This window comes from Rattus norvegicus, chromosome 5 (genome assembly GCF_021556685.1).
Source record: "Rattus norvegicus strain SHRSP/BbbUtx chromosome 5, alternate assembly SHRSP_T2T, whole genome shotgun sequence".
In the NCBI taxonomy this organism is placed as follows: Eukaryota; Metazoa; Chordata; class Mammalia; order Rodentia; family Muridae; genus Rattus; species Rattus norvegicus.
Window position 1 is genome coordinate 93,982,354 of NC_141538.1, and position 12,078 is coordinate 93,994,431.

General features: G+C 36.1%; 1 protein-coding gene across 7 annotated transcripts in view; it reads left to right on the forward strand.

Annotated features, from left to right (window-relative positions):
- The window catches only part of Kdm4c (lysine demethylase 4C), a 192,671-nt gene that overhangs the window by 115,059 nt on the left and 65,534 nt on the right, over nucleotides 1-12,078 (forward strand). For 4 of the 7 annotated variants that reach the window (XM_087548042.1, XM_087548044.1, XM_087548043.1 and 1 more), the window contains 4 exon segments: nucleotides 2,460-2,779; nucleotides 5,017-5,125; nucleotides 8,691-8,872; nucleotides 10,362-10,575. In XM_087548042.1, coding sequence (XP_087404168.1) covers nucleotides 2,460-2,779; nucleotides 5,017-5,125; nucleotides 8,691-8,872; nucleotides 10,362-10,575 — 825 coding nt within the window. 7 annotated transcript variants of the gene reach the window in all.

A 12,078-nucleotide genomic window follows, 5' to 3' on the forward strand; every position in this document is an offset into this window, starting at 1 on the left:
GTGAAGAGTATAAAAAATAACTCAGGGAAGGAAAATGCAAGAACAGACCCAGTTTGACCTTAAAACGGTGAGACCAGATTTCTCGGTCTAAGAAGTCAGCTTCCATATACTGCTCAGTATGTGAAGGCACAGGTACCATACTAGGCCGGGTCTGAGAAACAGTTTTACAGTGGAGAGCTGGAAGGGTGGGAAACCTGCTTAGTTTAGATGAATTGTGCGGTTTGTTGTTTGTTTTGTATCGTTTGTTTTTGAAGCTTGAGAGTAAAAGTTAAGTCCGATTGGCTGTTTTGGGGATCTCTGGCTCCAGGACACATGATTGGGGTTGACTGATTCCTAGAATGCCTTTGGCAGCAGATTTCATGAAAACTTCAGCCTGTTTTCTAGCTCAGAGGTTGGATGGTGGATTTCCTTTGAAGAGTGTTTACTGCTTTGTGGTGGTGGTTGTTGTTGTTGTTGTATGGAAAATATTTTTTCTTTTTATTTATTCTTCACACTCCACTAGTCCTAGTCCCCCCTGACTCTTCTATCACTGCTCCTGCAGCTTCCTTCAGAAAAGATCAGGCGTCCCAGTGATATCAACCAATCACAATATAACCTGTTGCAATAAGAGTAGACAAAAACCTTCATATCAAGGCTGTATCCAGCAATCCAGTGGTGCTGGGGGTTGACTGATTCCCAGCATGCCTTAGGCAGCAGTTTCTTGAAAACCTGACCCTGTTTTTTTTTTTTTTTTTTAAATTAATTTGAGTATTTCTTATATACATTTCGAGTGTTATTCCCTTTCCCGGTTTCCGGGCAAACATCCCCCTAATCCCTCCCCCTCCCCTTCTTTATGGATGTTCCCCTCCCCTCCCTCCCCCCATTGCCGCCCTCCCCCCAACAATCTAGTTCACTGGGGGTTCAGTCTTAGCAGGACCCAGGGCTTCCCCTTCCACTGGTGCTCTTACTAGGATATTCATTGCTACCTATGAGGTCAGAGTCCAGGGTCAGTCCATGTATAGTCTTTAGGTAGTGGCTTAGTCCCTGGAAGCTCTGGTTGCTTGGCATTGTTGTACATATGGGGTCTCGAGCCCCTTCAAGCTCTTCCAGTTCTTTCTCTGATTCCTTCAACGGGGGTCGTATTCTCAATTCAGTGGTTTGCTGCGGGCATACACCTCTGTGTTTGCTGTATTCTGGCTGTGTCTCTCGGGAGAGATCTACATCCGGCTCCTGTCTGCCTGCACTTCTTTGCTTCGTCCATCTTGTCTAATTGGGTGGCTGTATATGTATGGGCCACATGTCGGGTGCTCTGAATGGGTGTTCCTTCTATGTCTGTTTTAATCTTTGCCTCTCTATTCCCTGCCAAGGGTATTCTTATTCCCCTTTTAAAGAAGGAGTGAAGCATTCACATTTTGATCATCCGTCTTGAGTTCCATTTGTTCTAGGCATCTAGGGTAATTCAAGCAATTGGACTAATAGCCACTTATCAATGAGTGCATACCATGTGTGTTTTCTGTGATTGGGTTACCTCACTCAGGATGATATTTTCCAGTTCCAACCATTTGCCTACAAATTTCATAAAGTCATTGTTTTTGATAGCTGAGTAATATTCCATTGTGTAGATGTACCACATTTTCTGTATCCATTCCTCTGTTGAAGGGCATCTGGGTTCTTTCCAGCTTCTGGCTATTATAAATAAGGCTGTGATGAACATAGTGGAGCACGTGTCTTTTTTTATATGTTGGGGCATCTTTTGGGTATATGCCCAAGAGAGGTATAACTGGATCCTCAGGCAGTTCAATGTCCAATTTTCTGAAGAACCTCCAGACTGATTTCCAGAATGGTTGTACCAGTCTGCAATCCCACCAACAATGGAGGAGTGTTCCTCTTTCTCCGCATCCTTGCCAGGATTTGCTGTCACCTGAGTTTTTGATCTTAGCCATTCTGACTGGTGTGAGGTGAAATCTCAGGGTTGTTTTGATTTGCATTTCCCTTATGACTAAAGATGTTGAACATTTCTTTAGGTGTTTCTCAGCCGTTCGGCATTCCTCAGCTGTGAATTCTTTGTTTAGCTCTGAACCCCATTTTTTAATAGGGAAAAAATTTCCTGAACAAAACACCAATGGCTTATGCTCTAAGATCAAGAATCGACAAATGGGATCTCATAAAACTGCAAAGCTTCTGTAAGGCAAAGGATACTGTGGTTAGGACAAAACGGCAACCAACAGATTGGGAAAAGATCTTTACCAATCCTACAACAGATAGAGGCCTTATATCCAAAATATACAAAGAACTCAAGAAATTAGACCGCAGGGAGACAAATGACCCTGTTTTATTACCCTGATTTTTAGTGGAAAAACAAAATAAAACAACAAAAATAAAATGAAAATAAAATATAAAATTAGTAATTTGTAATTATTCAGTCATTGTACTCAGTAATAATGCATTGCAACATTTAATATTAGTTGTTTGTTCCTTAGGAAAAAGTTGCATAAATTCATCTGTAATAGATGAAATACAACCAGAGAATGACACCGCCAATGCTGTAACTTCGCCATCTACGCTGAAGAAGGCTTCTGACCTAATACCATTTTCTCATGGCCATATAACAGGCAAGGAGTCACGTTTACTTAAGATTCTCCAGCTTGAATCTCCCAAGATACCTTCTTCGCTGGCAGAAAGTAATAGAGTATTGACAGAGGGAGAAGAAAATGATGAAGAGGGCCATGCAAGTAACCTTGAACCTGGGGAAGTCCCAGATGCTCTCAGTGAAGAGAGAAATGGGCTCAATGTTCCTAAGGTACATGGCAGTTTGTATTTCCTCTGTGTTCATTGGCTTGAAGCCTATACTGTGAAAGTGATATTTTTCATGAATATAGTTAGTTCATTCATAAACTTGCTTGAAATCTTGCTTTAGGACAAAAATAAATAGTGATCACTTTTATAAGTTTTAGTCATATTTCATTAGGGAATATGATTTTGGCAGGGAAATACCTGTTCTGGCTTATACATTTTAATTCATTAATACAAATTCTTTTGACTACTTGTTGAAGACTGATTTTTTTCACTTTGTACTTTAAAAGAAGCAACATCTGTATTTGGAGATAATGCACGCTTCGCTGCAAATAGTACATAGAGAGTTCATTTATACTCATTAACTACTTTTCACAAATACTGTTATTTTGTCTTTTTTTTTTTTTTTTTCCTTTCTCTCTTTCGGAGCTGAGGACCGAACCCAGGGCCTTGCGCTTGCTAGGCAAGTGCTCTACCACTGAGCTAAATCCCCAACCCCTTTTCACAAATACTAATACTTGATGACCTTTATTTTGAAATATTAATCATATTGACATTTAGGCAGTCATGGTATAGAATGTTCCCGTAACAAGCACTGTTGTTCAGGCTGAGGTTAAAGTCACTGCCCTCCTGACAGTGATAGTATTGTGAAGTCTTTTTTATATAGTCTCGGTTTTAACATCATGGCTCATATCATCAGTGTTTCTTTGACTTTTCTTACTCAGAATATTTGAACTATATTTATGGCCATGTTTATTCCCACAAACCTTTTGCCTCTCAGAAAATTTAAGCTTCCCATGCTGGTTTTATGGCCACAGCCTCCAATCTGTAGTTATCCATTGTACTTGTTTAGTGTTATACTGTATGCTTACATAATGAATATTCCCTAGATCAGGAAAGGGTCAAGCGAGCTAATGCTGTGCTACCATTCTGAACCTTACCAGAGACTTCTAGGATCTGTGAGGAGCTTCTCTGCCATTTGAAGTGGTAGCTGATCTGTCTGCTGATCTGATCAACAATCTCATGATTGTTCCCAGTTTACTAAACCTACTATGAGTCTTTTCACATCCTTTATAGTTACAAAGCACATTTTTAAAAGATGGTAATTTCAAATAGTTTATTTCTTAGTCATTTTGAAATATATTAAATTAATTCAATAATGTGATCAATAGACTTGATCATTTTCTATGTCATTGCATATTCTACAGAAATATGAAATAAATATGACCCGAAAAAGTATTAAATGTAAAAAGTAAAGTATCTTATGGGGGCTATAAAAATATCTTTCACAATTTAGTGATTTCAAAATAACAGAAATATTTCGTTTAAAAATAATATTTTCCTATTGAACCCATGGCTCTCTTCTCAATGGAAGGAAAAGTCCTCTTTACCACTTTGCTGATTTTCCTTCTCTGAGAGAATAAAAGATGGATCACTTGCCAAGTATTCATGGATGAAAGGTTAGAGATGATACAACTTGACAGTTCTTCACCGTTTTGTTGGTGAATTTGGGATAGTTTTAAAGGATTTTTGAAACTTTGTAAATTATTGGTAAGCCTTCCATAAAGCAATATTTTTGAATGAGAATTAATTGGTCCTTTAGAAAAATGCTACCTTCTTCCTTTACCTTCCCTTTCTTTCCCATTCTGGCTCCCTGACTTTCCTTCTGTCCCCTGCCCTCAGTTTTTCTCCCCATCTCTCCGACAGTACCCTGGATGAAAACCCAGGACTTCATGTGTGCTAGGTAAATGTTTTACCACTGAGCTATATCCTAGCTTGCAAGTCCAAATTTCTTAAAGTGGTGATTTCTTAAATAAGAATGAGATTTATTTATCAACCATGTTATCATTTTGAAGTTTTTTTTTTTTTTCTGAAACAAGTATTCATTGAGTCTGGAGAAATGGCTCAGTGAATAATATTCTTGCTATATAATCATAAAGAAATGTTAGACATGACTGCACTAGTCTGTGTCCACTGTCCTGGGAAGCAGAATCAGGAGGGCCCTTGGAACTTGCTGGTTAACCAAGCTAGTCAACGAAGTGATCTCTAGGTTCATTGAAACCCTGCCTCAGAATGTAAAGCAGTGAGCTAGTAGAATATCTTAGGTCTACATGTTTTTGCAAACATACAGGCATAGACCAAACACATGGAACAACAGCAAAAAAAACCCAAACAAACCAAAAAGAACCAAACATTATTCATGTATATTTCTTCCTTCTCTCCCCCGCCATCCCCCATAACCAGATAATAGAAGGACAGCCAAAAACTACTAAGAGTTGGCGACATCCACTTGGGAAGCCTCCGGCCAGATCCCCAATGACTCTTGTAAAGCAGCAGGTAGCAAGTGATGAAGGTGAGTACATACTATTATTCATAGTCTTTTGTATTAGATGGCTTATGCAATTAACTGTAATAAAAAATTTCTCAGGAAATTTTTACTCTGTGGCAAATCTTTGGGAAACTATAAATAATAATTTATAGGTAAAAGTAATTGAAGTTTAGAAATAATGTCATGCTTCATATACTTTAAAATATTACTAGTACAAATATTTGATTTCATGCCATAAATAAGTCATTCCTGACATAGCCTGAAAGTTTTCCAGAGTAATTACTTTAAGTTATAGCATATATGAATTGTCAGTACTTTTTGTTCTTTTTAAAGACAGCATTTTGTCTTGTAGCCCTGGCTGTCTGGGAACTTACTCTACAGACAGGCTGTCTTCTGCCTCCAGGGTTCTGGGATTAAGGCGTGTGCTACCACTGCTGTCTGCATTGGGTTTTAACCTGAATCATTTAAATTCATTTAAACATCCTCCAGTAAGAAACCAGTGCTTATATTCCTCCATAGCAGTGTGTGGTAAATCTCTGTCATTAGTAGACTACTCTGATGAGGCTTGATGTAAAAAACTATTTCTCAGGTTGGGGATTTAGCTCAGTGGTAGAGTGCTTGCCTAGCAAACACAAGGTCCTCGGTTTGGTCCTCTTTCTCTCTGTGTATGTAGTGTTTAAATATTTACTCATTACTTCTTCCTTACATTTTCTAAGAGATCTATTCAAGTGTTTTGTTGTAGTTGTTGTTTTCTTGGTTTTTTGTTTTGGTTTGTTTTGTTTTTTTTGTCCTGCTTTGACAGTCTCCTTTTCTGATATTAACAAATGTCACCAGTCTTTAAGGATGTAGTCCAGGTAAAACATTATAGTGTTTTTGTTTGGATCAAATAACACTCACTTGATATATCAGCATCATTTTTCCATGTACATCTTTTCGTTTTATTTCAAGTGCATTAGGATTTTGCCTACATATTTGTCTGTGAAAGTGATAGGTCCCCTGGACTTGGACCATGTGAGCTGCCACATGGGTGCTGGGGCTTGAGCTAAAGACCTGTGAAATATCAATCAGTGCTCTTAAACACCGAGACATCTATTTACTGTCTTTTATTCTGTGAGACATACTTAGGTAGGAAGATAGAACATGACGGTCCTGTCTATAATGTACAGTAGCATTTTAGTTGAATGATCGAAATAAAGATAGATACTAGCTCTTATCTCTGTATGTTATTAGATTGAGTTCTAATTTTTGTTTTCTAGATGCAAGTTAAAGTGTTGTAATCTACAAGGGCCTGAGACCTGATCTCCCTGCTACAGCCTTTCAATTGCTAGGATTATAGACATTATGCTTATTACAATTCTTTCTTTCCCATTTTAGTTCATGTAGCAAAAGCTATTGTCCTATTACAGTTACTATATCTATATGACAGATTTTGAAAATTAATATATAACATAATATTTAGGAATTTTAATTACTTTTTCAAGCTTTGCTATTGGTGGAGCTTCCCTACAGGAAAGGTACTAGATATACTCTAAGGAAAGGTACTCTTTTCATGTGACTTCTTCCTAGAAGCTTATTTTTATGTTGCCACTGAGAATTTACCCAGAATACCACCTTGATTTCAGTTTATAGAGCTTCCAAAAATATGTGTGAATTATGTAAACAGAGTTGTCTAAAGAGTTTAAGGTTAAGTATTTTCTGAAACATTTGTAGTTGTACCTTTGCAACAGTTGCATATGATAAGCACTTCTTCATCTTCTAGGAATTCTTAAGAATTGAATTTTAAAACTGGAAAATTTTCCTGTTGGCTAGAGATTTAAACTAATCTAAAATGACAATGGAAAAATCTATAGTTTCAAATAAATTATTCATATCATTGTTCTCTCTTCTTCCTTTGAAATTGTTTATACCTTTAAAAGTCCAACTCCTGGTTTTGTTGATTCTTTGTTTAGCTCTTTTTGTTTCTCTACTTGGTTGATTTCAGCCCTGCGTTTGATTATTTCCTGCTGTCTACTCCTCTTGGGTGTATCTCTGCTTCTTTTTGTTCTAGAGCTTTCAAGTGTGCTGTCAAGCTGCTGACATATGCTCTTTCCAGTTTCTTTTTGGAGGCACTCAGAGCTATGAGTTTTCCTCTTAGCACAGCTTTCATTGTATCCTATGAGTTTGGGTATGTTGTGCCTTCATTTTCATTAAATTCTAAAAAGTCTTTAATTTCTTTCTTTATTTCTTCCTTGACCAAGTTATCATTGACCAACAGTGTTGTTCAGCTTCCATGTATATGTGGGCTTTCTATTCTTTTTGTTGTTATTGAAAATCAGCCTTAATCCATGGTGATCTTTTAGGATGTAAGGGATTATTTTAATCTTCTTGTATCTGATAAGGCCTGCTTTGTGACCAATTATATGGTCAATTTTGGAGAAGGTGCCATGAAGTGCTGAAAAAAGGTATATTCTTTTGTTTTAAGATGAAATATTCTATAGATATCTGTTAAAACCATTTGGTTCATAACTTCTGTTTGTTTCACTGTCTCTGTTTAATGTCTGTTTCTGTGATCTGTCCATTGCTGAGAGTGGGGTGTTCATGTCTCCCACTGTTACCGTGTATGGTGCAATGTATGCTTTAAGCTATAGTAAAGTTTTTTTTATGAATGTGGATGCCTTTGCATTTGGAACTTAGATGTTCAGAATTGAGAGTTCATTTTGGTAGCTTTTTCCTTTGACGAGTATCAAGTTTCCTTACCCTTTTTGATAATTTTTGGTTAAAGTCAGTTTTATTTGATATTTGAATGGCTACTCTAGCTTGTTTCTTAGGATGAATTGCTTGTCATTTTTTTTTTTCCATTCTTTTACTCTGAGGTAGTGTTGTTATCACTGAGGTGTGTTTCTTGTATGCAGCAAATTGCTGGGTCCTATTTATGTACCCAGTCTATTAGTATTAGTCTATGTCTTTTTATTGGGAAATTGAGTCCATGGATGGTAAGAGATGATATGAAAGAAAAGTGATTGTTGCTTACTGTTATTTTTCTTGTTAGAGTTTATATTTTAATTTTTATTCCTCTTTATCTCATTCAGTTTTTCTGTGACAGCACACCTGTTTTCTACTTATATAAATGCCATGGATTCTTGAATCCAAAAATCCATTTAATGAGATTGAAATTTCAGCTTTCACTGAACCATGAGCTATGTGCTATGTTATGTGAAGAAAATGAAAATTATTAATATAGGACTTATTACCTAAGTCATAATCAGACATGCTAACCATGTGGGAAGTTTTACAGTGGAAAATTAAGAAATGATGAAGTTTAACTGGAATTGTTTTAATTTTTCCTAGAAGAAAGGAGATATCTGATAAAGAGGAGTTGCTTCATGTCCCCATGATCTAATCTGAGCATTTGAAGATTATGACAAAAACACATTTATACTATTGTTTTCAGAAAATAGCTTGTAAAATAGATAAGAAAAAAAAAAGCCAACTTAAAAGGTTAACAGTGATATCACATATATTTCTGAGTATTCTTGTTGTTACCAGGGTGATATTTTTTTTTTTCTTCTGAGTCTTCTGTTTAGTATATTTTCCTGTTTTCTCTCCTAAGAATTGCCTGAGGTCCTAAGCATTGACGAAGAAGTTGAAGAAACAGAGTCTTGGGCAAAGCCTCTGATCCACCTTTGGCAGACAAAGTCGCCCAACTTTATGGCTGAACAGGAGTACAATGCAACTGTGGCAAAAATGGAGCCAAATTGTGCAATCTGCACTCTGCTCATGCCATACTACAAGGTAACTTGGAGTGTGACTGTCAGTGTATCCTTCCATTGCTGCATTTCCTTAGGGCCTTTGGTGGACTGTGTTTGTTTGATTGTTTTTAGTGTTTGTTTCAATCATTGCATTTTTGAAACCTGTATCTAAATCCAGTTCTTTTACTAAAAGTCATAAAACTTCTAATGTAAGTTCTGTAAACAAAACATTTCATAGAAAAAACAAACACCTAGAACCTTACTCAAATTGAAAGCAGTACTGTTCAGTAATGTAAATATCAGTCCCTACTCTTGATTAGAATCATTTTTATCTTTTGTGTAAAACATACACAGCACATCCAGGACTCATTACAAATTTTATATCCAGTTACTATTTTCTGCTAACTGTGTCTGCAGGTTCTATCATTCTGTCTGCATCTCAGCACAGAAAGGACTGTATTCTTCAGAGTAGACACAAGAGACAGATCTTTAATGCTGTTTGAAATTCCATTATGAGCTTTAAGGAACAAAATACTAGAAAACCCACTAATAAAAACACCTTTTTCAAATTCTGGTTTTCTTGATATAATCAGAAATACTTTATTCAAAGGTCATACATTTCATAAATGACTTATTTTTATTTCATGTCATTACAGACAGTTGTAAGTTACCTTGTGGGTTTTGGGAATGGAATTCAGGTCTCCTGAATGAGCAGCCAGTGCTCTTAACTACTGATACTTAACTTCTTCAAGTATCATATCATAGTTATTTAATTCTGATATTTCAAAGATGGAGAATGGATGAGGTTCTACATTTTTTTTTTAAACTTTCTTCTTATAGCTTACCCACTTTTGGTTTTACTTTCCTTTACTCATTAAATATTTGTTTTTATTGATCCATATTTAAGCAGTCTTACCTGTGTATTTTCCAATAATTAAAATATTCCTTATTAAGTGACAAAATTTTGGAAATTGATTAATTTAACATCTACAGAGTAATAATGAAAACTTATTAGTTGTAGTTTTTCCATGACAATTAGGTCTGGCACATTATTTTTATCTGACCACATATGCCTGTTCTGTTTTCTGTATTTCAGTCTTTTGTGGGAGACATATGTCTTACATTAGTGCTACCCTTAGAAAACCTAGGCATTATATGTTTTCTTTGAGGTATAAGCACATAATATTTTTCAATAAGTTAAAGCAGATATTGGCCTAGGACACATGGATCACAGATGTATGTAAAGAGAAGTAGCTGTGCATTCCAGAGGTATTTTGGAAGACCACAATTTGAAGAGGTTCTTGCAATCTTTTATGAACTCTCAGAGCTTACTGATTTACCTTCGAATGGGAGTCTGTATGGGAACATTGGTAAAATGCTACCAGTTGAATTAAGGAAAATGACAAGAAGCTGTAAAAACAAGATGAGGTTGTTTGTAGTGTATTGGCTATAGCAGGTGTAATTGGATTAATGAATAAAAGATAATCTCTTTCCAGAATTTTTCACTCATGTGGATATGATATGTTTTCCAGCCTGATAACAGCAAAGAAGAAAATGATTCTAGATGGGAGACAGCAGTAAATGAAGTGGTTCAATCTGGAAGAAAGACTAAACCCATTATTCCAGAGATGTGTTTTATTTATAGTGAAGAAAATGTTGAATATTCCCCCCCTAATGCCTTTCTTGAAGAAGATGGAACAAGTCTTCTGATTTCCTGTTCCAAGTGCTTCGTGCGGGTTCATGCAAGTAAATAAATCAGATTTTCCACTTTCTAGAGTTTCAGTGTTTTATATAGCTCCTACAAATCCTTCCAGTGTCACTTGTCAATTCATTTGTTGACAGTGTTCTTTATACCAGTGTTCTTATAGCCTGACTGCTCAGAAGCTTGCTGTATAAGCTAATCAGCTGACATGCACCTTGTATGTCATCTTCTGAATTGCTAGGGGTGTAAATGTGTACCACAATGCCTAGATTTACGTGGTAGTGAGATTGAGCCCAGAACTTTGTACATAGTAGACAGAAAATAGGCAGGAGAGCTCCATTTCTAGTCTTAGTGTTGATATTCTTTTTTTTTTTTTAAAGATTTATTCATTTATTATATATAAGTACACTGTAGCTGTCTTCAGATACACCAGAAGAGGGCATCGGATCTCTTTACAGATGGTTGTGAGCCACCATGTGGTTGCTGGGAATTGAACTCAGGACCTCTGGAAGAGTAGTCGGGTGCTCTTAACCACTGAGCCATCTCTCCAGCCCTAGTGTTGATATTCTTAATGATTTCATTTAAGAGTATTAGGCAATAATAATAATAATAGTCCTTACAATAGTTAGGTTCTACATGTTTCCTAATTTGTTACTTTTATACAGGTAGATAAAGATCAAATATATTTGTAATCAAATATATATTACAACTCTAATTCTAAAATATTTCACTATTCATGATTTTTCTCAATTACATTTAACCATGTTGGTGGTATTGTTTTTCTTTCTGTCTTTTATTGGTAGGGGCAAAACAAGGACCTCATATGTGTTAAGAGTATGTTGTGCCACTGAACCACATCCTAAGCCCTCAAGCTCACATTCTGTGTTATACTTTTATCTTTTTATATATATGAATATTTTGTTTATATGTGTTCCACATGCGTGATTGATGCCTGGGGAAGTCAGGAGAGGGCTTTTTGTCCTCTGGAACTGTAGTTATAGCTGGTTGTGAACGACATTGTGGGTGTTGGGAATCTAACCTGGATCGTCTGCCAGAACAACAAATTCTCTTAACTACTGAACCATCTTCAGCCCCCTAAATCACATATTTTATTAACATATTTCTGTTTTCTTTTCTCTATCATAGGATCAATGGTTGCTAAAGCAGTTATTTTCTAGACACAAAGTTGTAGTATTTCTTACTACAAATATTCAAGAGACAAAGCACCAGACAACAATAAATATGTATTTAGTCTTGTTTTCTAAAGTCAGCAGCTATAGAGTATAACCATATTACATATAACTATAAACATAATTGAATTTAGCATTTGGTTTGACTTGATTTTCTTTGATTGATTCTAATTTAATCCTAATCAGGAAAATAAACAGTAAGAAAAATCCCAAATAGATACAAAAACATTTTCATGTTTTGGAAATTGGTAGCATAATTGTTAAAAAGACAACCTTTAATCCCAGCACTTGGGAGCTCAAAGTCAGGAGCATCTCTGACTTTGAGGCCAGCTTGGTCTACAAAGAGGTCTAGGTCAG